This window comes from Rhinolophus ferrumequinum, chromosome 21 (genome assembly GCF_004115265.2).
Source record: "Rhinolophus ferrumequinum isolate MPI-CBG mRhiFer1 chromosome 21, mRhiFer1_v1.p, whole genome shotgun sequence".
Lineage (NCBI taxonomy): Eukaryota > Metazoa > Chordata > Mammalia > Chiroptera > Rhinolophidae > Rhinolophus > Rhinolophus ferrumequinum.
Window position 1 is genome coordinate 12,452,215 of NC_046304.1, and position 22,525 is coordinate 12,474,739.

At 49.0% G+C, this 22,525-nt stretch overlaps 2 protein-coding genes and 1 non-coding gene across 5 annotated transcripts in view; 1 reads left to right on the forward strand and 2 right to left on the reverse strand.

Annotated features, from left to right (window-relative positions):
- PELP1 (proline, glutamate and leucine rich protein 1) overlaps positions 1 to 12,199 on the reverse strand; it is a 29,118-nt gene extending 16,919 nt beyond the window's left edge. Inside the window, exon 1 of one of the 2 annotated variants that reach the window (XM_033089484.1) lies at positions 5,031 to 5,312. In XM_033089484.1, coding sequence (XP_032945375.1) covers positions 5,031 to 5,279 — 249 coding nt within the window. In that variant the 5' untranslated portion in view covers positions 5,280 to 5,312. Of the gene's footprint in view, positions 1 to 5,030; positions 5,313 to 9,794 lie in introns of those variants that run through there. The other variant, XM_033089485.1, reaches the window with a different exon arrangement.
- LOC117014161 (U6 spliceosomal RNA) lies at positions 6,982 to 7,088 on the reverse strand. Its single transcript, XR_004421459.1, has one exon. It is a non-coding gene; the product is annotated as a U6 spliceosomal RNA (small nuclear RNA).
- On the forward strand, positions 9,232 to 17,955 carry ARRB2 (arrestin beta 2). Of its 2 annotated transcripts, XM_033089486.1 has the most exons (15): positions 9,233 to 9,357; positions 12,232 to 12,262; positions 12,898 to 12,958; positions 13,070 to 13,114; positions 13,337 to 13,533; positions 13,819 to 13,878; positions 14,290 to 14,357; positions 14,478 to 14,613; positions 14,829 to 14,913; positions 15,199 to 15,271; positions 15,708 to 15,845; positions 16,719 to 16,802; positions 16,898 to 16,977; positions 17,087 to 17,141; positions 17,404 to 17,955. In XM_033089486.1, exons 1-15 carry the CDS (start codon positions 9,335 to 9,337, stop codon positions 17,495 to 17,497), a joined length of 1,230 nt encoding a protein of 409 aa, XP_032945377.1. In that variant the 5' UTR covers positions 9,233 to 9,334; the 3' UTR covers positions 17,498 to 17,955. The 2 variants fall into 2 exon arrangements, 1 of the variants encoding a protein (XP_032945377.1); XR_004421250.1 differs by lacking the exons at positions 17,087 to 17,141; positions 17,404 to 17,955 and adding an exon at positions 16,307 to 16,421 and having other exon boundaries at positions 9,232 to 9,357; positions 16,898 to 16,940.
- Positions 17,956 to 22,525: the final 4,570 nt, after the last annotated feature.

Here is a 22,525-nt window from a genome sequence, read left to right on the forward strand (position 1 = left end):
GTGTTTTGGTGAAATGGTTAAGTTGAAAGCCTAACTGCAATGAATTCTATAGGACAACCATTATAGCATAATTCATTCAGGGAAGAAAGGATCTTTAATGGATGCTAAAAGAAGTGGGTGAAAAGTTGACAAGACGCAAGACATTTTATATATCTCACCACAGGGCATTTATTAATTAAAATGGAAAAATTATAACTTTACAATGAAGAAACCTGGCAGATACAACTTACGCCAGTGATCAAACATCACCACTATTGGGACAAAGAGACATCATGTGCCTCCTAATATGATGTACCAAGAATGTCATTTCTCTAGTGTTACTGCCACAAATGCACAACCTGAATCAACAGGAAACAGCAAACAAACCAAACTGAGGGACATCCTATAAAATAACTATCCTGTACTCTTGAAAAATGTCAAGATAATAAGACAAACACTGAGGAATTACTTCAGATTAAAGAAGACTAAACAGACATGACAAATAAATGCAATGTGTGATTTTTACATTGAATCCTGGACTAGAAATTTTTCTTTTGCTATAAAAGACACTTTTAGGACAATTTACAAAACTTAGATAAGATCTACAGATTAAATCATGTATTGCATCAATGTTAATTTTCTGATTGAAAATGTCCTGTTTTTAAGGAAATAAACACTGAAGTATTTAGAGGTAAAAGGCATTATGTCTGCAACTTACTGCTACATGGATCCAGAAAAAATATATACAGAAAATGATAAAATAAATAATGCACTTAAAATGTTAACATTTGGGGAAAGTGAGTGAACAGTATACAGGAATTCTTTAAACTATTCTTTCAAATATTCTATAAATTTTAAACTATTTCAAAGTAATGTTATTTAAAAAAATATGGGAGAAGAATCAAAGACAGCAAGTTTCTCTATAAAGAAATGGGGCAGGAGCCAGAGTGGGATTTTTTTTTTTTTTCAGAGTGGGATTTTTTTAAAGCAGCTTTGAGCTGTATGCTGATAAAAATGACCCAAAAGAGAGGGAAAATCTGATGATGGAAAAGTGGCGGAGAACTACTAAAGCAATGAACTTGTATACAGAGACAGGGGACAGACCTGGGGCACAAGCAGAAGGATGACCTTAGACAGTAGCATGGACCCGTTCTTCCCTAGCAATAGGAAAGAACATAGAGCATGTGGACACGGATGCAGTCAAGCTGGCAGATAAGGTGGTGGAAGCCTACGGGAGTTTCCATCTTACTGTTTCTACTTTCTCAGTGCAATGGGAAGCGAGGTCATCAGCTAAGAGCAAGGATGGAGAGAAGTAATCAGAGGTTTCTGGGAAAATGGAAATGTAACAGAATTGCCAGGCAACATTAAGGGTCCACCAGAGTTGATGATGGCCATGAATTTAAAGTGAGACCAGTCAGCAAGGATACATGTTTTTCTCAAGCTATACTGAGCTATGCAGGTGCAAGCAAGAATACACAGAGTTGGATTTAACACAGACAGGGTATTGCCTGGCAAGTTCAATGAAGGAAGAGGGATAAGGAAGTGACTGTAATGGAATTTAAACCGAATAAGAAAGGGAAGACAGAACATGACATAATAAATGAGTTAATTTCTTTCAAATAGTGATAAATGCTAGGAAAGAAACAAAACACGGTAATGTGAAAGAGAATGAACTGGAATACGAAATACTGTTTTATTTTAAGAAGGGGTGGTGAGAAAAGACTCCTCTGAAATGGTGACATGTAAGTTGAAATATAAATGAGCTCACCTTCCCATGAGTTTCCCAGCAAAGAGTAAAGGAACTAACGAGCAGTGGCCTTGGCACGCTCAAGAGATTAGCTTGGGTGGCTGGAGTACAGTTAAGACAGGCAGGGAGTCATATGAGAGGAGGTCAAGAGGCAAATACAGGCTACACATTATATAGGCCCTTGTGCAGTGCTAAGTTACTGTATGGTTTTAAGCAGGAAAATGCTGCAATCTTATTGATATTTTTTAAAAGATCACTGGCTACTGGCTGGAGAATGGGACAGTACAAAGCCCCAGAGATACAAGGGAGAACAAGACACTCCATCCCTCAAAGCACATGCAGTTATAGGGGAAATGAGATCTGGATTTGCTTTAAAATGCTACAGGGGAAAAAATAAAAGCAGAGGTGGGATGAAACAAGACTGGTAAAATGTTCATTGTTAAATCTGGGTGATGGTGTGGCTGGGGTGGTTCAAAATACTATTTTCTCTACTTTTGTATCAGCTGAAATTTTCCGTAAGTTTTTCTTCTAGTTACACACAAATCAAATCAAAGCCAAGTTGTGTGGCTGTGGAGGAGGGAGACTGTATGTACACATAAAATGAATAAATAGATACTTTCAATATGGTACAGTAAAGAGCCGCTAATCATAGCTGATTTGGAAAGGTTTCCCGAAGGCAGCGACAAATAAGCAGAGAATTGAAGATTTTTGGAGGCAGGCAACACAGGAAGCAATTCCAAGCAGAATAGTAAATATAAAGGCCCAGAGGCAAGTATCGAAGAATTTTAAAATTAAAAGGCAGCAAACATGATCAGAATTTTCCTTCAGAAACCTCACTCTAGCTGCTGTGTGGGAAATAGATTAAAAAGAGCAAAGAGTGAAGGCGAGGAAACCAGTTAGGAGGTTGTTGCTATAAACCAAGCCAGAAACTGAACTGTGCTGAGGTAGCTGTGATTTGGAACTTGAGTGTGTAGTACCTGTGGGAAAGCCAAGTTGGTGAGTAAGCCTAGATGGATGGACCATGAATCGATGGATCTCTTTTTCTCTCAAGCTCCAAGACTATTTACTTACCTTCATTACTCATCTAAACTAGACTAGAAATTCTCTGAGGGAAAAGACTGTGTCTTATTTATCTACCTAGAGATGAGGAATAGTAGGTAACACATAACAGATACTCAATAAATGTTTATTGAATGCAAATCTATGGGGAAGCAAAAACTATACAGTTCCATGTATTGAGGACCAAATACAAGAGACGCAGGTAGAAAAAAATTCAAGGCAGGATATACCCAAAAATGTGGTTGAGGTAACATTAAAGGGGAGTCTAGTTTCGCACATCACCCTTAGCTTCTTTACTCAAAATTCTACTAGACTTTTAGACCCTTGGAGAAAATAAGCAAGACATTAAGTTCATGTAGTTCACCTTGAGGAAGAGAAGACTCCAAAGAGATGATGAAAGAAATCACACATTTACAGGCAGAATAGATAATATTTAAGAAATATTCAGGAACCACATGAATCAGAAGAGGAAGATTTAGAAGGAAGAGAAAATATATAATTAGCTCTTGCTTCTGAAACTGGGCTGAGACTACAGAGGCACAGTTTTGTCACCCTCAACAATGAGGTGTAATGATAATATAAATAACGAGATCATCCCTCATAAATTTGGGGCTAATTGAACCACCCAGTAGTTGTGACAACCCCCTTCCCGGAAGGAAACATGGAGATCGGAAGGTCTCAGTAACAAAGCCTGGACAAGAAGGACCTCATGTACGTACTTGCAGATCTTAAGAGCTGGGTGGAATCTGGGGGAGTGTTGAGAGGATGGAGGGCAAGAGATATTAAAGGAGCACTTACTTAGACATGTTATACCTTCTTAGAATTAGTACCTTCACTTGGGCAAGATGGGGGTTCAAGCTAGGATGGGGGCAATGATAAAGATACAGCAATGAGTGGACAGATCTAAAAACTACGCAGAGGATAAAATCAACAGGACTGGATAAGACTGCATATGGAAGTGTGTGAGCAAGAAGAAAGTGTTTAGGACGGATGATACCTGGGCTTCTAGCTTGCAAAACTGAATGGGTGTAAGATTCTACTCTGGGGGCTGGCCCGGTGGCTCAAGCGGTTGGAGCTTCGTGCTCCTAACTCCGAAGGCTGCCGAATCGATTCCCACATGGGCCAGTGGGCTCTCAACCACAAGGTGGCCGGTTCAATTCCTCGAGTCCCGCAAGGGATGGTGGGCTCCGCCCCCTGCAACTAAGATTGAACAGGGCACCTTGAGCTGAGCTGCCACTGAGCTCCCGGATGGTTCGGTTGGTTGGAGCGCATCCTGCAAGGGATGGTGGGCTGCGCCCCCTGCAACTAGCAAGGGCAACTGGACCTGGAGCTGAGCTGCGCCCTCCGCAACTAAGACTGAAAGGACAACAACTTGACTTGGAAAAAAAAGTCCTGGAAGTACACACTGTTCCCCAATAAAGTCCTGTTCCCCTTCCCCAATAAAGTCTTTAAAAAAAAAAAAAAAAAAGATTCTACTCTTAGCATAATCGAAAGAACCCTGCTAAAACAATCTATTAAGCTCTGCACGATCTGTCCACTACCTACCTACCCACCTCACCAGCCTCATAGCACCCACTCTCTTCCCTTCCACCTCTAAGCACAATGCCCTTCTTCTCAGTTCCTTCCTACCAAAGGGTCTTCCCACGACCTTTCCACTGACTGAACCATCCCTCACATTTTCTTTCCCTACCCAAACCCTACTCATCTGTGGGGGGTTGGGGGGAGCCTCATCTTAAACTCCAGTACCTTAGGAAAATCTCTGCAACTCTCCAAATTAGGTTAATGGTCCCTACTATACAATGCTCAAGGTGTTTTATAACATTTTGTTCAACCCCATTGCATCTGCAAGTAACAAGCATGCAGCACTTGGCTCTCAGTGAGAGCTCAGTAAATATTTGTTGAATATGTGCGTTCACTCAGTATCCAAAAAGAGATACCTCCGGAGGGAAAAGAAGCTAAAGATCATAGATCTAGTGAGTGACCGGACCTGGAGTCGAACCCATTCATGTGTGACTACCGATAGCCCAGCAAGAGAAATGAGGCCCATCCTTTCCTCTGAGTTCCTACTCGTGGCTGATAAAGAAGAATTGCGTGAATCTCGACCAGACTGATACCCGGATACTCCGTGCCCCCATCTCTCCTTCCCTCCACCTCCCGACTGCAGCTCCAGTTCACCGCGAACCTGGCGCACAGGTGTTGTGCCAACCTTCCAACGGGGCCGCAAGCACGCAGGCCCCAGACTCACCTGGGCCCCGCCCACCGTCCCATGCAGCCGCAACAGACACATGAGCCCGGGCAAATGTGAGGCCGAGCGGACATGGTGATGCACAGGAGCAATGGCAGACCCCGCTCGCGGCTGCAGCAACCCGGACACGCTCTCTAGCAGCAGGAGGCGGAGACGCGGGACCGAGCCCACCGCCGAAAGACCCCCGGTCCCGCCAGGAACCCCAGCCGCGGAGCCCGCAGAGGGCCCACTGAGAACGGCTGCCGCCATCTTCACCGGGGCTCTAATGGTGGCGTGGCGCGATGACGCAAACACACTGCGACTGACGCCTCGTGGGGAAGGGACATGGGGAGGGGGCTACAGCCCTGCGCATTGGGCGAACGAACGTTGGACTCCAGGATCTGGCTAGGAGGGAGCATGCGCGGGGTGGAAGGCTGGTGAGGGGGGCGCCGCGTTTAGTTCCCGGGGTGGGAGCGGCTGGCGGGTGGGCCGGGTACCGGCCGGGAGGCCAGTGGCGCTTACAGAACACGTGGTCAGGACAAAAGGCGCCGAAGTCCGAAAACTGTCGGTTAAAGTAAGGGAGCTTCCGGACACTTTCGCTCTAGGCAGCACTGATATCTAAGGAACTGGCCCCCTTGTCAGAAACCACAGACATTTTTAACTACGTTTACAACTACAGAAAGGATACCACACACGCGCCCTGCAAATTTAAAAAGATAAATAAATCTAGTATCAGGATGATGTATATAGAGTACTATTCTACATGGTTGGCAGGGAAGTAAGTTGACACAACCTTTCTAGACAGCGTTTTGCTAGTTCCTGTCAAAATTAAGACATTCTCTTTCATCCGACAGGCATTCATTTATTCACTCAACAAATATTTATTGAGCACCTTTTATGTGCCAGGCACTGTTCTAAGTGATAAGAATAAGACAGTGAAGAAGACAAGAACCTCCTTAAGTGATTTGTACTTTAGACAGAAGAGATAGTCAAATAAAATAAATGAATTTTGGATAGCAGTATGAATTATTTTTTAAAAAAAAATAAGCAGGGTACCATGATAAAGGGTGATGTGGGTTGGAGTGGGGACCTCTTAAAAAGAAGCCCAATCTGAGGATGGCAGGATGGTGTCAGTCATACAGAAGCAAAGGAAGGTTTCTCCAGACAGAAGCAGCAGCATGAACAGAGGCTCTGAGGTGGGAATGTGCTTGCTGGAGGGTAGAAAGAGGACTAATTTGGCTCAAGGATAGAGAGAGTTGGAGAGTGATAACATGTGAGATGTGTTGAGGTTAGAGAGGTGGGTATAGATCAGATCATGTGGATTCTAGTAGGCCAAGGTGAAAAGATGGGATTTTATTCGCATCATATTCGGAAGCTGCTGAAGGGCTTTAAGCAGGGAGTGACCAGAATTGACTGACATTTGAAAAGACCACTCTGGTTCCTGTGTGGAGAAGGGGCTAGAAGGCCAGGAGGGAAGCAAGGAGAGCAATGAAGAAGAGGTCATGGTAAGAGACTATCACAACAGGCCAGGTGAGAGAGAATGGTGATTGGGACCAGAGTGTCACTGAAGATGGAGAAATAGAGAAAAAAATAACCCAATGGGTTAATGTATTTTGGAGGCAGAATGCCAGGACTTGGCAGTACAAGAGGATAAAAAATGACCCTTGGATTTGACTTTTATTATATTCAAATTATTGGATTATCTTTGTGTGCAAAAAATTCTCTTTGTTATTTTGATATGGAGTTAAATTTATAGACAATTTTCAGAGAAATTGATGATGGTTTTTCTCACCTAGAATATGATGTATCTCACTCTTTCTGGCCTTGTTTAATACTTGTCTAAACTTGTCTTTCTATTAGTATACTTTAATACAGTAGTTTTCATTCCATGAAGACCACTTACCTTTCAGTTCCAAAAGCACTTTATTTATTTTTTATTTTTTATTTTTTATTTTTTTTAGTTTTAATATTAAAAAATATGGAATGCTTCACGAATTTGCGTGTCATCCTTGCGCAGGGGCCATGCTAATCTTCTCTGTATCGTTCCAATTTTAGTATATGTGCTGCCGAAGCGAGCACCAAAAGCACTTTAGATAGGTAACAATACAGATCTCATTACCTTCTGGTCATGACCCTTTGACAAAAGTGATTCATGAGTCTAATAGAAATGGTTAAATCTTGAAATGGGTGAAGAGTGAGCTTAGAAAGTTGTGATAGAACTGAGGGGTGGGGAAGTGGCAGCTGGTGAGCACGGCCTGTATTTGAACCTTAAAGATGATATCAGAAAATGTCTTATGTGCTTATTACTTTTTGTTGCATAAGAAAGTGGAAGGGGGAGGGGCGGCCCGGTGGCTCAGGCGGTTAGAGCTCCATGCTCCTAACTCCGAAGGCTGCAGGTTCGATTCCCACATGGGCCAGTAGGCTCTCAACCACAAGGTTGCCAGTTCGATTCCTCGAGTCCCGCAAGAGATGGTGGGCTGCGCCCCCTGCAACTAAGATTGAACACGGCACCTTGAGCAGAGCTGCCTCCCGGATAGCTCAGTTGGTTGGAGCGCATCCTCTCAACCACAAGGTTGCCGGTTTCGACTCCCACAAGGGATGGTGGGCTGTGTCCCCTGCAACTAGCAACGGCAACTGGAGCTGAGCTGGGCCCTCCACAACTAAGACTGAAAGGACAACAACTTGAAGCTGAACGGCACCTTCCACAACTAAGATTGAAAGGACAACAACTTGACTTGGAAAAAAGTCCTGGAAGTACACACTGTTCCCCAATAAAGTCCTGTTCCCCTTCCCCAATAAAATCTTTTAAAAAAAAAAAAAGTGGAAGGGGGAGTGTGAAGTTAGTTCATCTGGGGAAAGCAGGAGGAGTGTGGGAAAAAATGGAAGAAGAAATACTTTAGCTTCTTACATCTGAAATGTCAGTCATCCATCAACCTTCCCAAGTCTCATCAATTTTGCCCTAGAAATGGCTCTTCAGCCAGGCCCTTCTCCCTTCCACTCCGGTTCATCATCTCCCCTTGGCTAGTTTTAGTCTACAACAGCCTTTCCCCACTCCCTCCACCCATCACATTGCTCAGAATTATCTTCCTAAAAGAGAGATCTCATCATGCCACTCCTTTGCTTTAAAAACTACTACTGGATCCATGTCCTTCGGGGAAGGGCATCAGTCTCATACCTTCACCTGCTATACAAAATCCTGCACATTCTGTTCCAGTCTTCCTCTTCAGCCTTAACTCTCGTGTTGTCTAATCCCACAAACACTTCAGAACAGAATGTGCCTCCCGCTTCTCTCTCTTGGGGATACCCTTTCTCATCCTCTGCTCACCATTCAGAAAGATGTCCTCAAATGCCCCCCTCTCTAGACAGCCTGCACTCCCTCCACCCCCATCCCAGCCAAATGCTGGTAGTTGCTTTGTCTTCTGAGTCGTACCTCCATTGTAGCACTTCTGGCATCATAATACCTATTTATGCGTCTCCTCAACTAAACTAGGAAGGCAGGGTCTATGTTAATTCATGTCTGTGTCCCCATCGTCCAGAGTAGTGACTAGCACAAAATAGGCATGGAAGGATGGATGGATGGATGGACGGATGGATGGATGTTAGCCGCAATGAGTGAATGGAGGCGATGGGTAATCAGAGAAATTAGGAAAGGTAACCCTGCAGAGATCTAAGACAGACACCAGGGGGAGCTGACACACCACAATAAAGAAGCGGGAGGACGGGCCAGAGGCCGCTGCAAGCACTTGGATGAGCGGCGCGCACTAAAGCAAGCATCACGCAACTGGAACCGCTCACCCACGTGTGCAACCCCTCACCCTCCTTCCCAGACTTCGCTTGAGCTCATTCCACCGCCTCTACCACCCCCATCGCCTCCGCTGCCTCAGAGAAAGCAAACAAAGAGGAGGGGACCCCCCTTCATGCAAGGAGCCAATCAGAGGACTCTAATTCTGGAAGGCGGGCATCTTCGTTTAAGGAAGCCCAATCAGTTTTTAAGTGGGGTGAGGATGGGAGGAGAGATGGGCGGGAATTGCAGGGAGTTGGGATCCCCGGGGAGGGGAGGGGCTGGAGTACGGAGGACGGGGGCGGGGCCAATCACGGCGCGTGTCTGTGAGAAGAGGGCGGGCAGCGCGGCGGCGCGCGCGATCCGGGCTGACGCATCTGGCCCGGGCTCCCGAGGATTCGAGGGAGGGGGGGTGGGGAGGGGGGAAGAGGAGAAAGAGCGGAGGGCGCGCGTGCGCAGTGGTGCGGGGAGGAGCAGGGACCTGGCTGCGGGCTAGGAGGCTGCGAGCGTGCCGCGAACCGGGCGGGCGGCGGGTGCGCGCACCATGGGGGAGAAACCCGGGACCAGGTAAGGGAGGTGGGGCCACGCGGCGGGACGTGGGCGGCGGCTCGGGGCGGGTATCGGGATCGTCTCCAGACAAGGACACCGCAGAGAGAATCGGGAGCCGGACGCCTGGGTCCCTAGGGGGCAGCCATCTGGAGCCGTACGCCTAGGTCCTCCAGGATAATAAGGGGGACGCATGCCAGGGCCCCTGCAGAAAGCGAGTGCTGAAGGGGATTGGGACACCAGCGTCTGGGTTCTCGCAGGGATGTGGGGGCCGGACGACTGGGTTCTCCCGTGCAGGCTGCGATGCAGGGGCGGAGGAAGGAAGAGCAGGTGGCCGGCCCCTAAGGGTTGGGTATGGGCAAGCTGGATACCCGGAGAGGGATTCCCCCCTTTGACTCGTGCCCAGCCACCGGAAAGCCTCCTGTCCAACATCCCACAGGCAGTGGGGCTGCCCCCACCTGTCCTGAAGGCCGGGTAGCACCGCTTCCAAACTTCTGCCTTCCTTGAGGTTGCTAGGAGCAACAGCCTCATCTTGGGGGAGTAGAGTGCGTGGCGACCCTCCCCGAGTCTGAGTCTTATCCTTCTTACCGAGGGTGAGAAGAGGCAATATCTGCCTTGGGCACGCCATCCACTCCCCGGATGTTTTCTGTGCAATCGAGTCTCCTTCCTTCCACTGATACCCGAGTTCTCTTTTTTGGTCTCTAGCAAAATCCACTTCCTGTTGTGACCCAACACCCCCAAGGAGGCAATAGGTGAATGCCTAAGTCCCTGGGGAGCTGGAGCAAAAGAGGAAAAAATGAGGCTGTATACCTCTATCCACAGGGAATCAGGAATGGGGGCCTGGTCCTGAGCTGTCACTTGTTCTGCAAAACATGATCATATCAGCCCCACCACTCCCCTCCCCCGTAGAATAGGAGAACCCAGGTTTCTGAGCACCAAGTCAACCAGTATTAGAGAGATGATCAGAGGAAGGATTGGTGTCCTGGATTAGTGGTTAAACACCCCAAAGAAAGGGGAAGTCACTTGAGGGAGGCCCCCGATTTCCGTTATGTGGTTCAGGGAGGAGGAAGGATGGACCAAAGGGGGACTGCTGACTTGGCACAATTCCCCCAACCCCCATCAAATTCTGGGCCACAGGAAATGGAGAGAATAGCAGGAAGTGTGAGGGGACATCTGCTTCTGTGTCCCACCCCCCAGGCACCTCCCTGTCACCCCTACACGCCGCCTACTTGACCAGCCTCAGTATATTCAGGCTACTCCTCCCTAGTATGTCAGGAGGTTGGCTGGGTTAGGATCCAGAGGGCAGGTGCCCAGCAGTTGCTCCAGCGAAATTACCCAAAGCCACATACATTGCAGTTGGCCAACTGATTATGGCAGTCATAGCCCTCTGCCAGGGTTCCTAATAGAAAGAAACACTGGGACAAAAAGGAAAACCAAAACAAAGAGGATGGAGAGCAGTATGATGCCAGAGCAATCAGCCCCCAAGCTAGTGTAAGAGGTGGGGTGCTTATTCTAGCCGCCACCATATCAATGTTTACTCTCCTTTATTGGATGGGGATATATTGGGACCTTCATACCCTTTGCTGAATGGCCTTTGGACAGCTTGGCCTTTTGAGAAGAAGGGGCAAGTAAAGTTAACAGCAGAAACTGGTGCTGGGTTGGAGGAGGCATGGGCCAGTTGGCAGGATTTCAGTTTCTCTCTGGCGACCCTTCCCAGGGATTAGTGTTGAGGCAGAATGGATTGGGAGGTGGTACAGCAAAACACAAGCCCACAAGTGGCCAGAGCATTGGAGTCGCCAGACACTTCCCTACCCTTTCAGCAGTAGGTAGAGTCTAGCCTTAGTTGTTTCACCAACTAGGAAGTGAATCTCCCTCAATTTAACAAACTTGGTGCCAATTGCAGAGGCGGGGTCGTATAATAGTTTGGTGACTAGGGGCACGGATTTGGAGTCAGACTGCCTGTCCACTAGTTACACTGTAACCTTAGGCAAAATACTTGATCTCTCCTGTGCCTCAGTTTCCTCACCTATAAAATAGGAATATTAGGACGTGCATCACTGGGTTATGAAGAGTAGTAAAACACACATGAAACACTTTAAACAGTGCTGGGCGTGGAGTACTCACCCAATAGATGTTAGTTAGCATCGTCCTCGTAGTTGTATGGCTGGCATTGCGCTGGGGATGCCTAAGTGAATAAGGCCTCTGATGGTCATTATCTATCTAGTGCAGTAGACAGTACAGAGCTAACTGCCCCTGCTTGGTGTCACACAAGTAAAACATAAACGAGGCATGACAAGAACCCCAAAAAAAGGAGCGACTTTCTAAAGGAGGTGCTATCTGAGCTGAGCCTTGAAAGACAGGCTTTTAAGCTAGAGATCAGAGATGGGGACAGTAGGAAGTTAATGGAGTAGGGTCCCCACTTAGTGCCTATAGTAGAAACCATGTTAGAGGCAAAGGCCGGGGCCATTACTCTTCCAAGTACTCCAGCTGTCTTTGGAGCTGCAGACCAGAGAAGATGGGAAGCGTGTTAGGTCTTACAGACAATACTGCAACCTGCCCATTCAGGTGCCCCTCGGGGAAGTCCCTGGGAAGAGCCAGGGTGGTTCCTGTGGCAACCAGTGGCCATTGCCATGGGAGGAGTGGAACTAGTGATGGGAGGGGGATTTGACATGACAGCCAGCTTTAGGGGATGCCATGTTGGGAACATTTAGGACCTGTGGTTACCTTTCCTTCTGGGAAACAGTGGGAGAGGGATAGTGCTGGGCTAAGCCCCAAAGCCTCCAGGCAGGAATCCTGGGTGAGCTGTTTCTCAGGCTGGGGAGGGACAAGGTCCTGGCGCTGGGGTCCCTGCTGAATCTGAGGGAGGCAGTGGGGTTTCCCTTTCTGTTTTGTTAGGGTCTTCAAGAAGTCGAGCCCTAACTGCAAGGTGAGTGTCCCAAAAGTGCTTCTCTTCCTGACCCTCCCTGGGCCCTTACAAAGCCCAGCTTACCCCAAGACGATCCCCAACCCCTAGCTCCCCACTTCCTGTGACAGCTAAGAGCTGACTTCCTTCCCTCCTGAAGCCCCTTGCGGCAAAGGCTGCTCTGCCTGAGCCAGCCACAGGGCTGGGTGGGGACAGGCGTGGGTCCCTAAGCAAGACCAAAGGGGAGGAGCCAAAAGCCCGTGCCTATAGCCCTCTTAGGAACCGACCCAGGGTGCCTGGGGCTGGGAACAATTAACAGCCCCCCCCAGGCTATGGCCTATTTACCTTAGATCCCCTAGAGGGCTGCCCCCACTCCACCCACAGCCCCTCCCTAACTGGCAGTTGACCCACAAACCCACACACACACCCAACTGGTAGGCAGAGGTGTGAAAAGATATTAGGGAACAGCTAAGAAGCCTCATGGTTGGGTAGTCTGGGAAGCCCCATCACCCTCCCTTTCTAGCCCTACTGTGAGGAAACCAGGAGAAACTCCTGGACATCCCAGCCTGGGAAGACCAGGGGTAGGGCAGCCCCCTGTTAGGCTCCGATGCCCTACCACCCTCCTACCCAACCTTCCCTGTGACCCTCTCCATCCTCAGCTCACTGTGTACTTGGGCAAGCGGGACTTTGTAGATCACCTGGACAAAGTGGATCCTGTAGGTAAGTGTACCCAGATAGGGGCATCTCGTCCCCCAGGAGGGAAGAAGTTCCTGGGCCCAGCCGCAGAGGAGAGGCTCTGACAGGAAATGAGCTCATGTGTCCCTTTCCTAGATGGCGTGGTGCTTGTGGACCCTGACTACCTGAAGGACCGCAAAGGTACTGGCCCCAACTCCACGTGTCCAAGGGGATGTGGGGAGGTGGGGAAGTGAAACGGGCTGGCATTGAGAGGGGCCCCAGAGACATGGAGGGCTGAGGCAGAAGCCAGGAGTAGGATCCAGGCAAGTCTTTTGCTGCCGAGGAAAAGCAGCTGCTGCTAGGTACTGGAGGGACTGGGGAAGGGGGGGCTCCTGACCACCCCACCTTGCCCTCCCTTGCCAGTGTTTGTGACCCTCACCTGCGCCTTCCGCTATGGCCGTGAAGACCTGGATGTGCTGGGCTTGTCCTTCCGCAAAGACCTGTTCATCGCCACCTACCAGGCCTTCCCCCCAATGCCCAACCCACCCCGGCCCCCCACCCGCCTGCAGGACCGGCTGCTGAGGAAGCTGGGCCAGCATGCCCACCCCTTTTTTTTCACAGTGAGGATGCCCCCCACCCTCTGCAGAGCAAGGGGTTTGGGACTGTGTTTGGGGGGTGAAGCACCTGTTACAGGCAGATCTGGTAAAAACAGTAAGGAGGGTCCTCTAGACCCACCTCCCTTCAGGGTCACCCTGCATTCAGGAAGCCCTTGCCTCTCTGCCTCCTCCCTGGGGCCCCTTCATGTATCATCCCCAGAACTTCTTCTCCAGCCTTTTAAGTTGAGGTTGGGAGGAAGATTTGGGGGCTTGCGGAGGAACTGAAGCCTCTCCTTTCCTCTGCCACAGATCCCGCAGAATTTGCCCTGCTCCGTCACCCTGCAGCCAGGCCCAGAGGACACGGGGAAGGTATGGGAGGAACAGTTCTGAGGGCTTATGGGGCAGAGCAGGGTCCAGCAGGAGTTGGAAGCACCTGACATGGGAGTGGGCTGTCGAGGAGAAGCCAGGGTGGGACAAAAGGTAGGTAATGTCCCCAGTGGATGTGGGGTGTGTATGGGATGGTCACTGCTCACATGTGACACTGCTTCCTGCTCTTAACCTGCATGTACCTGGGTACAAAGGCTCCCCTTGCGCAGCTAGGACCAAGCTTCTGCCAAATGCCAAGCCTCAGGGAGTCAGAGGAGGAAGGGCCCGGCCCTATGCTCCTCAAACCAGGATGGGGCAAGAGTCCCTGCCCAAGACCAAGGAAGAGGGAAGGAAGGGAGTGGTGGTGGTGGCAGGGGCCTTGTATAAGACGTGACCTTTTCTCCCCCTCCCGAGGCCTGTGGGGTAGACTTTGAGATTCGAGCCTTCTGTGCCAAATCACTAGAAGAGAAAAGCCACAAAAGGTGAGGGGAAGCCATCTCCCCTATGGTTTGCCCATTCCCCCCACGCTCCAGGAGCCCCAGCCCCTGTGGGAGGTGGAAGTGGGTGTTTGGTGTCTAAGGACTGACCCCTCCCACTCCCAGGAACTCTGTGCGTCTCGTGATCCGAAAAGTGCAGTTTGCCCCAGAGAAACCTGGCCCCCAGCCTTCCGCTGAAACCACACGCCACTTCCTCATGTCTGACCGGTCCCTGCACCTTGAGGCTTCCCTGGACAAGGAGGTGGGGTGTGAGAGGGTGATGTAGGCGCTACAGTGCGAGCCAGACCCTGGGGGAGGTCAAGATGGTATCTTCAACGGAAGTTGTCTTAGCTGGCTGTGGAGAGTTGCTGTGTGCTTGGGTTTAGAGGGAGGGGGCCAAGCAGTGTGTGTCGGGGACACACTGATAACAGGACCTGTGAAAACAACCAATTAACTTGATCGTCTTCCCCTCAAAAGCTGTACTACCACGGGGAGCCCCTTAATATCAATGTCCACGTCACCAACAACTCCACCAAGACCGTCAAGAAGATCAGAGTCTCTGGTAGGAAGTGGGGGTTGGAAGGAGGTCTTGGGGGAGGGAGTTGCTACCTCTGTGGCTTGGGCATGATCTCAGCCCAAGGACATAGCCCAGTGCGTGAGACCCACCAGGGCTCAAAGAATTTAGGCTGGCCCACAATGAGCTATGGGCCAGGTGATGATGGCTATGGGGAGGGCCGCAGGTCAGGGAGTGGGAAGAGTGTGGGCCTGGGGCCCTTACCACGTGGTCTGGAGTGGGGCGGGAGTCTGCGCTCCTGGCCGAGCTGCTTGATCCCACCCCGTTCCACAGTGAGACAGTATGCCGACATCTGCCTCTTCAGCACCGCCCAGTACAAGTGTCCTGTGGCTCAGATCGAACAAGAGTGAGTATCAGTCAGCACAGCCCTGGGTCCCAATCTCAGGGGAGTAGATTGTAACATTCAAATATACCCTCTACCCCGTTTCTTTCTGTTTTTTGAGGGGAGGGATGGTTAAAGCATCAAATCCATGATAATCTTGTGAGCTACCTATTATACTGCCCCTTCCTGCAAATAACTGCAGTTCCACTGCCGAGAAGAGTAGGCCCAGGAGAATGTAAGGTGAGGGTGGAATTCTTCCCAAACTGTCTCCACTTTCAAGGGCATTCCCTCCACAGTTGGTTGTGTCTGAGCTATTAATTCCCTTGAACGGGTTGAGCCAAAACCCACTCCCTTGTGACCTGTGCCCAAAGAGAGAAGGGGCAAGTGATGGGGGTAGGAGCTGCCCCCTTGCCCAGCCTGGCCCCTCCAAGAGTCTCGTTCTCTTGTCCGCACCACCCAGTGACCAGGTATCTCCCAGTTCCACGTTCTGCAAGGTGTACACCGTAACCCCACTGCTCAGCGACAACCGGGAGAAGCGTGGTCTTGCCCTGGATGGGAAGCTCAAGCACGAGGACACCAACCTGGCTTCCAGCACCATGTGAGGGTGGGGCTGGACGTGGAGCAGGGGGATCTCCTGCAGCCCAGGAGACAGACAGTCATTCAGTGCCAACTGTGTGCCAGGTTCTGTCCTAGGTGCCAGGGCTCTATCATTGAACAGAAGAGACGAAGAGTATCTTACATTTTAGGGGAGGGAGGACAGACAAATCGGATAAATGGTAAAATATATAGCGTGTTTCGTGACCACTGTTAAGGAGAAAAAGGGAGGCAGAGAAGGGAGATAGAAAGTAGAGAGAGGGGCAGGGCAAGGCATAATCCAGAGGTGAGTTTTGTGTAAGGACCCAAAGGACGTAGGCATGTGGACTTGCAGGGAGACTGCTCGAGGCAGAGAGAGCTGCAAACACAGCCCCGGATGTGGACTGGGCCGGTGTGTCTGAGGCAGTGCGAGGAGGCCAGCAGAGCCGCTGCTGGCCGCTTTGGTACCATTGTGTCTTTGGGCAGGAGCAGCCCCGGCGTAAGGGCTTCACAAAGTAAGGGCTGGATTTCACCCCTGCTGGTGCCTTCGTCCAGGGTACACACTGCATGACCACACACAGCAGGCCTGGACGCCAGCGTGGTGAGAATACACTACAAGAAGAGTAGGAGGTGGGGTCGGAGGGCTAATGAAGAGCAAGACAGTACAGGGCTGTTAGGTAACCAGGACTTCAGCTTTGACTGAGCAAGATGAGAAGCCACAGGAGGCTTTCGTGCAGGGATGGTGTGGGGTGCTTTACTATGACGACAGAACAGTCTATGCCGCTGGAGCCTTGGGGGCTGGTGCAAATTTGTGCTGCTCAGGGTCCTGATGGGAGCTCCAAGGGTGGGTTAGGGTGCAGGCAATGGGCCCTGGTCCAGCTTCTCCCCCCAATTGTAGCGTGAAAGAGGGTGCCAACAAGGAGGTGCTGGGGATCCTGGTGTCGTACAGGGTCAAGGTGAAGCTGGTGGTATCTCGTGGCGGGTAAGTATGGTGGGGCAGCCTGGGGTAGGGTTCGCAGTGGTTTCCTTCGGCTCTGCGTGGTCGGCATCTCTTCATGCTGCCTCTTCCCTCCTCAGGGATGTCTCTGTGGAGCTGCCTTTTGTTCTTATGCACCCCAAGCCCCATGACCACATCATCACCCCCAGACCCCAGTCAGGTGAGTATGCCGCCCACCCCAAGCCCCCAAACGGAGGGCCTGTAACCAGGCCAGTGGAGAAAAGCTGGTGCTTCCTGCAACCACCAACCCACTTTCCTCCTCCCTTCAGCTGCTCCTGAAACAGATGCCCCTGTGGACACCAACCTCATTGAATTTGATACCAAGTAAGAGCCTCCCTCCCTACCTTTGACTCTGGACAAACATTCCTGTAACGTTCAAATCTACTCTCTACCCTATTTCTTTCTTTTGGGGGAGGGATGGCTGAAGCATCAACTCAGTGATAACCCTGTGAGCTGCTTATTACTGCCCCTTCCTGCAAGTACCTGCCGTCCCATTGCCACTCTAATACCTGTCTCTGGAGTGGGGTGGGAGGTCAAGAAGAGGGTCTGAAGCCCTCACCTCGCCTCCTTCCTTTCCACCACCAAGCTATGCCACAGATGACGACATCGTGTTTGAGGACTTTGCCCGCCTTCGGCTGAAGGGGATGAAGGATGAGGAATGCGACGACCAGTTCTGCTAGGAAGGGGGGCTGGAGGAAGGGGGTGAAAGTGCTGGGAGAGGGGGGGGCAGAACCAAGATCCCCGCTGTCATGGGGGTGGGTCCCAGCCTCTTCCCTTCCCCTCCATCCAGCAGCTTCCTCAACGAATCCCTTCCCTTTCTCCTTCTCCCATCCCCATCAGATACGCACTGGATCCATCTCTTGTTGAACGTGGGCATTAATTTTTTTTATTACAGCTGTGCTTCCCCAACCCCCCAATGGGTGGCAAGCTGTGTTCATACCTACATTTCTTGGAGGGGGACACTGAAAAGTGGATAGTAGGAAAAGGGGGGAGAAAAAAACTCCCACATTCAATCTCACACCAACACCCTCTCCTGTCATTATCTCTGCCTCCCATTCCTTCAAGATGACACCCTTTTGGGGGGGAAGGCCACTTCTTTGTTTCTGAGCATAAAGAATAAACCTCCTAATAGGCATGAGTGTGTGTGTTTTCTATGTAGCATTTGAGGAGTATACATTGTGCCCAGCCCCGAGTGTGTTAGCTAGTGGGTGAGGACCTCGTCTCCTCTGCACCCACATGGCACCTGACGCACAGGCTGTCAATAAATGTTTATTGAATGACTGGGCTGTACCTGTTCCAAGGTAAACATCGAAACTTGATTTGGTCTGTCCAAACTCAAGGGTACAGTTTAGTAAAGCAACAAAGTAATTCATTCATTTATGGGTGCAAAAATAACCCACTTCCCTGAAGATTAGAAGCTCTTGGGAGCTGGGCAGGGCAGGCCCTTCCCTGTTGTGGCTGACACATGACCGCGCAGTGACCTGTTGTGACAGAGTGTGTTCCTTTCCACTGCACCTTATGGTTGCTCAAGCAGTCCATCCTGGGGCTCAGTGAGACCTCAGCTGCAGGCCTCCCCAGACGCAAGCCACACAGCATCTCCGTGGAAGCTGGTACTTAGATTCCGACACAAGCCAAGGCTTTCGGCAGCCAAAGAGTCATGCTGGTGTGGGCATGTCCAAGAAACCATCCAACTGCCGCCCCTCTGCCCTTCCTCAGAGGCTCCCTGGCCCAAGCCCCAGGCCGAGCTGACATTCCTCACCACCACGCACTCCCGCTTCTGTAGCTGAGCCTTTCTCTCCTTTTCTGCTTAAGGCTCGTTCTTTCATTCCATGAACAATCTGGATTTTAAGTCCCCATTATGTGCCAGGCATAGTATAGAGACATAGTAGTGACTAAAACAAACATTAAATCATTCCCCAATTATTTAATTACAATAGCTGTGCTTCATAGGAGAAGTACAGGAGCTATCAGAACACATGACAGGGAGTTCTGACCTAGGCTGGGGTTTGGGGATGATTTCCCTGGAGGAAGTGACCTTTGAGCACAGAACTGGAAGACAGGCGTTCCAGCATTCCGGGTGATAGCAACACTACCAGATGACCCGTGAAGGCAGGAAGGAACAGCAGTATTTCAGGGGCCAGAAGGACTGCAACAATGACAGCCAGGGGTAAAGTACTTCCAGGTGAGGCTGGTAAGGCAGACGGGACAGTCCATACAAGACTTTAGTCTACGTTATGGCTCATGACATCTAATTAAATCATTATTTACCCACAAGCTTTAAGTACTGTCACAATGCCAATGACCTTGCTTACCCCTCCACAGTAGCAGCCTACGTTGCACCCCAGTCCTTACCTCATGGAGCATCCCTCTAACTCCTGTGAACCTGCTCCTTGACCACTGAGCTCTTGGCCGATGGACCTCAAACTTTTTCAGGTGAATCAGAATCCTCTGGGAGGCAAGACACAGAGACCCTGGCTCTATTTGCCCAGATTTTGACTCAGTAGTATCAGGAAGAATCCACGAAATATGGATTTTGAATTAGTACACACTTTAAGAAACAATGCCTTTTTTATGTTTTTAATAAAGTACAACGGGCACATGGTTTAAAAAAAAATTCAAACAGTAAACACTGAAAAGAAGGCTCTCTCCTGTCTCTGATCCCCAGCCTCCCATTTCTCAGTCCCACAGGCAACCTCTATCACCAGTTCCTTGATCATTCTTCCAAAGATGTTCTTCAGACTCGGTCATATTCATGACTATATTTCCCCCTTTAAATACAGATAGTAGCATCCTATGAATATTTTTCTACACTCTGGTTTTTCCCTTAATAATATAGCTCAGAGAGCTTTCCTCTAACAACACATATAGATCTACCTCATTCTTTTAAACAACTGCATAGCTTTCCATCGCCTAAATGTCATTTATTTTTTACCAGTTTCCTACCAATGGACATGAAGGATGTCCACTCTTTTGCTGATTCAAACAGTATTACAATAATTATCCTGGAAGTTATGTCCTTTTGCCCAAGTATATCTGCAGGGCAAATTCTCAAAAGTAGTATTGGTGGGTCAAAGAGGGTGAGCTTCTTTTTGATCATGGCCGGTCAAGCAGGTGACATGTTTTACTATCCTAGTTTTAATTTGCATTTCTTTGTTTAGGAGTTCAGCTGAACTGAATTTATTGGGCTGATGTTATCTTCTTAATGTACTCTAAGAGCTCTTTATGTAGTAAAGAAATCAGCCCTCTGTCATATAGTTTGCAAATATTTTTCCTAGTTTGTTGTCTTTTGAATTTGTTTCTAGTTTTGTTTTGTTTTGCTTTTTACTGAGGTCAAATTCATGACATAAAGTTAACCATTTTTTAAAGTGTACAATTGGCCAGCCCGGTGGCTCAGCTGGTTGGAGCACCTGCTCCTAACGCCAAAGTTGCCGGTTCGATTCCCACATGGGCCAGTGAGCTGCGCCCTCTACAGCTAAGATTGTAAATAACGGGCTCTCCCTGGAGCTGGGCTGTGGTGAGCAGTCGGAGGTTGGCGTGAGCTGCCGTGGGCTGTGTGCTGCTGCCGGCTGTGTGCTGCTGCGGCTGTGTGCTGCTGCGGCTGTGTGCTGCTGTGGCTGTGTGCTGTGCTGCCATGAGCACGTGCTGTGAGCTGGCCACCGACTGCCTCAGCCGGGGGGAGCACAAGGCTCATAACACCAGCATGGGCCAGGGAGCTGTGTCCTACACAAGTAGACTAAGAAACAATGGCTTGAACCGGAGCAGTGGGGAGGTGGAAGAGAGGCGGAGGAAAGGGGGAAAAAAATAAAAATAAAATAAAATGAAGCGTACAATTCAGTGGCATTTAGTACATTCACATTGTGTAACCATCACTTCTAGTTTCAAAGTGTTTTACTTCTGGTATTTTTAATAATTCATAAGTTTTACTTTAATGTAGTCTAATATAATCATGTTTTTGATGGCTTCTTGATATTTTTGTCACAAAGCTCTAGGCCTTTCTGTTTCCTCACAATTTCACACTTCCTTTTAATTCCAAACTAAACTTGAAGATCGTCATATCAATCACTATCTCATCAGCACCATCAACTTCTCCTTTCACAAGACCTGCTCTCAAACCCCACCCTTCTCCACTTCAACCCTGGGCTGCTGAGCACTGCAAGAGAAAAATCACACAACCATATTTATTCGTTCATTGTTCAAATATTTTTGAACATATCCTATGTGCCAACACTGTGCTGGGTATGGATATGAGGCCACTACAAACGTATGGTCCCTAACCTCAGCTGGGCCCTCAATACCTGATAACCCTGTCTGCCCCTCTCTATGTCCCCGGTCACCTCGCTCTCCTGCTCCCATCCTATTCACTAATTTTGCAAACCTTCCTCACACTCATAGTGACCGCCTCCTGTTTTTCACAGAGATTAAGCTGAGGGATGAGTGATTTCAATTTCCCACCTCCTACTGACAAACACTGATATCTATACCAAGTCTCCTAGATAACCAAGGTAAAATGCCTTCTCCAGTTCAAGCTAATCCCTCCACCTGTCCTCAGATTGCTCCCCTCCCACCTCCTCTGAGACCTTGATTCATCAAACCACTCCCATCTCTTCAACCTCTGCCTCTCTCTACTGGTTCTTCCTCCAGAGTAAATAACCCAGGCAAGTCTCTTCCACTAAAGGAAGGAAGAGAGAAAGGGAGGGAGCATTGAGCGAAGGGAAGGAGGGAAGGAGGGCAGGAGAAAGCAAACCAAAGAAAAAACTCTTCCAATGCTTAAGTCTCTTTCACAGTAAAGTATATCTTTATTTCCCCTCTCACTTTTCATTTTTATTGTATTTATTTTCAAAGCTATACATGCACATAGTTTAAGGAGACAGATAGTAGGGCTACAAGGCCTATTACAATAAAGAATACATCCTCTCCCTCTCCAGTTTCCTTCTCAGAGGCAACTACTTTCACCTCATTTAGATGTTTCCTTTGGTGATTTCCCTCTATATCTCTAAACAACATGCTCATTCTGCTACTTCTTGGTTTTTGTTTTAAGCACCATATACTGGCTTCCTTTCATGTAAGGTGAAAACTGAGCTCCCTTTCTTCCCTCTGCCCCACCATGAACCACTTTCTATCCCACCCCTGCATCCCATACTGCCAAGAGGATGACATCAATTGGGGTTCGGTCAACATTCACTATTTACATTACTATGCTTATGCAAATGTTATTCAGCTAAGTCATGTGATATCGATCATCTTTCTCTTCTTGCACAACTTTATTTTCCCTAAATAACTGTCACTTAAATATTTGCAGGCAACCAGATGGCTAAGTTGGTGAGAGTGAGAGCTCTTAACAAGGTCACCGGTTCAATCCCCACATGGGCCTGTGAGAGACAACGGCTTGAGCTCGGAGCTGAGCCGTAGTGGGTGACCAGTTGGCTCAATGGTTGGAGCGCAGTGCTCATAACACCAAGGTCACCAGTTCAAGTCCCACATGGGCCAGTGAGCCGCACCCTCCACAACGAGATTGAAAACGACTTGACATCCTGGAAAAACACACTGTTCCCCAATATTCCCCAATAATTAAAAAAAATTTTTTTTTAATTTGCTTATTCTCTGAATTTATCACTAATTCTGCCCTATACTCTCTTCCAAAAGTTATCGTCTCAATTCATTCAAAAACAAAACAGATGTTCATCTCTTTCATCTCCTTGAAGAAATCT

Excerpts from the sequence above, each read along its gene's own strand:
- ARRB2 (XM_033089486.1), top strand. The coding sequence starts at position 9,335 with ATGGGGGAGAAACCCGGGACCAG. Across the intron at positions 9,358-12,231 it reads GGGGAGAAACCCGGGACCAG|GGTCTTCAAGAAGTCGAGCC; the intron begins GTAAGGGAGGTG and ends CTGTTTTGTTAG. Across the intron at positions 17,142-17,403 it reads CTCATTGAATTTGATACCAA|CTATGCCACAGATGACGACA; the intron begins GTAAGAGCCTCC and ends TCCACCACCAAG.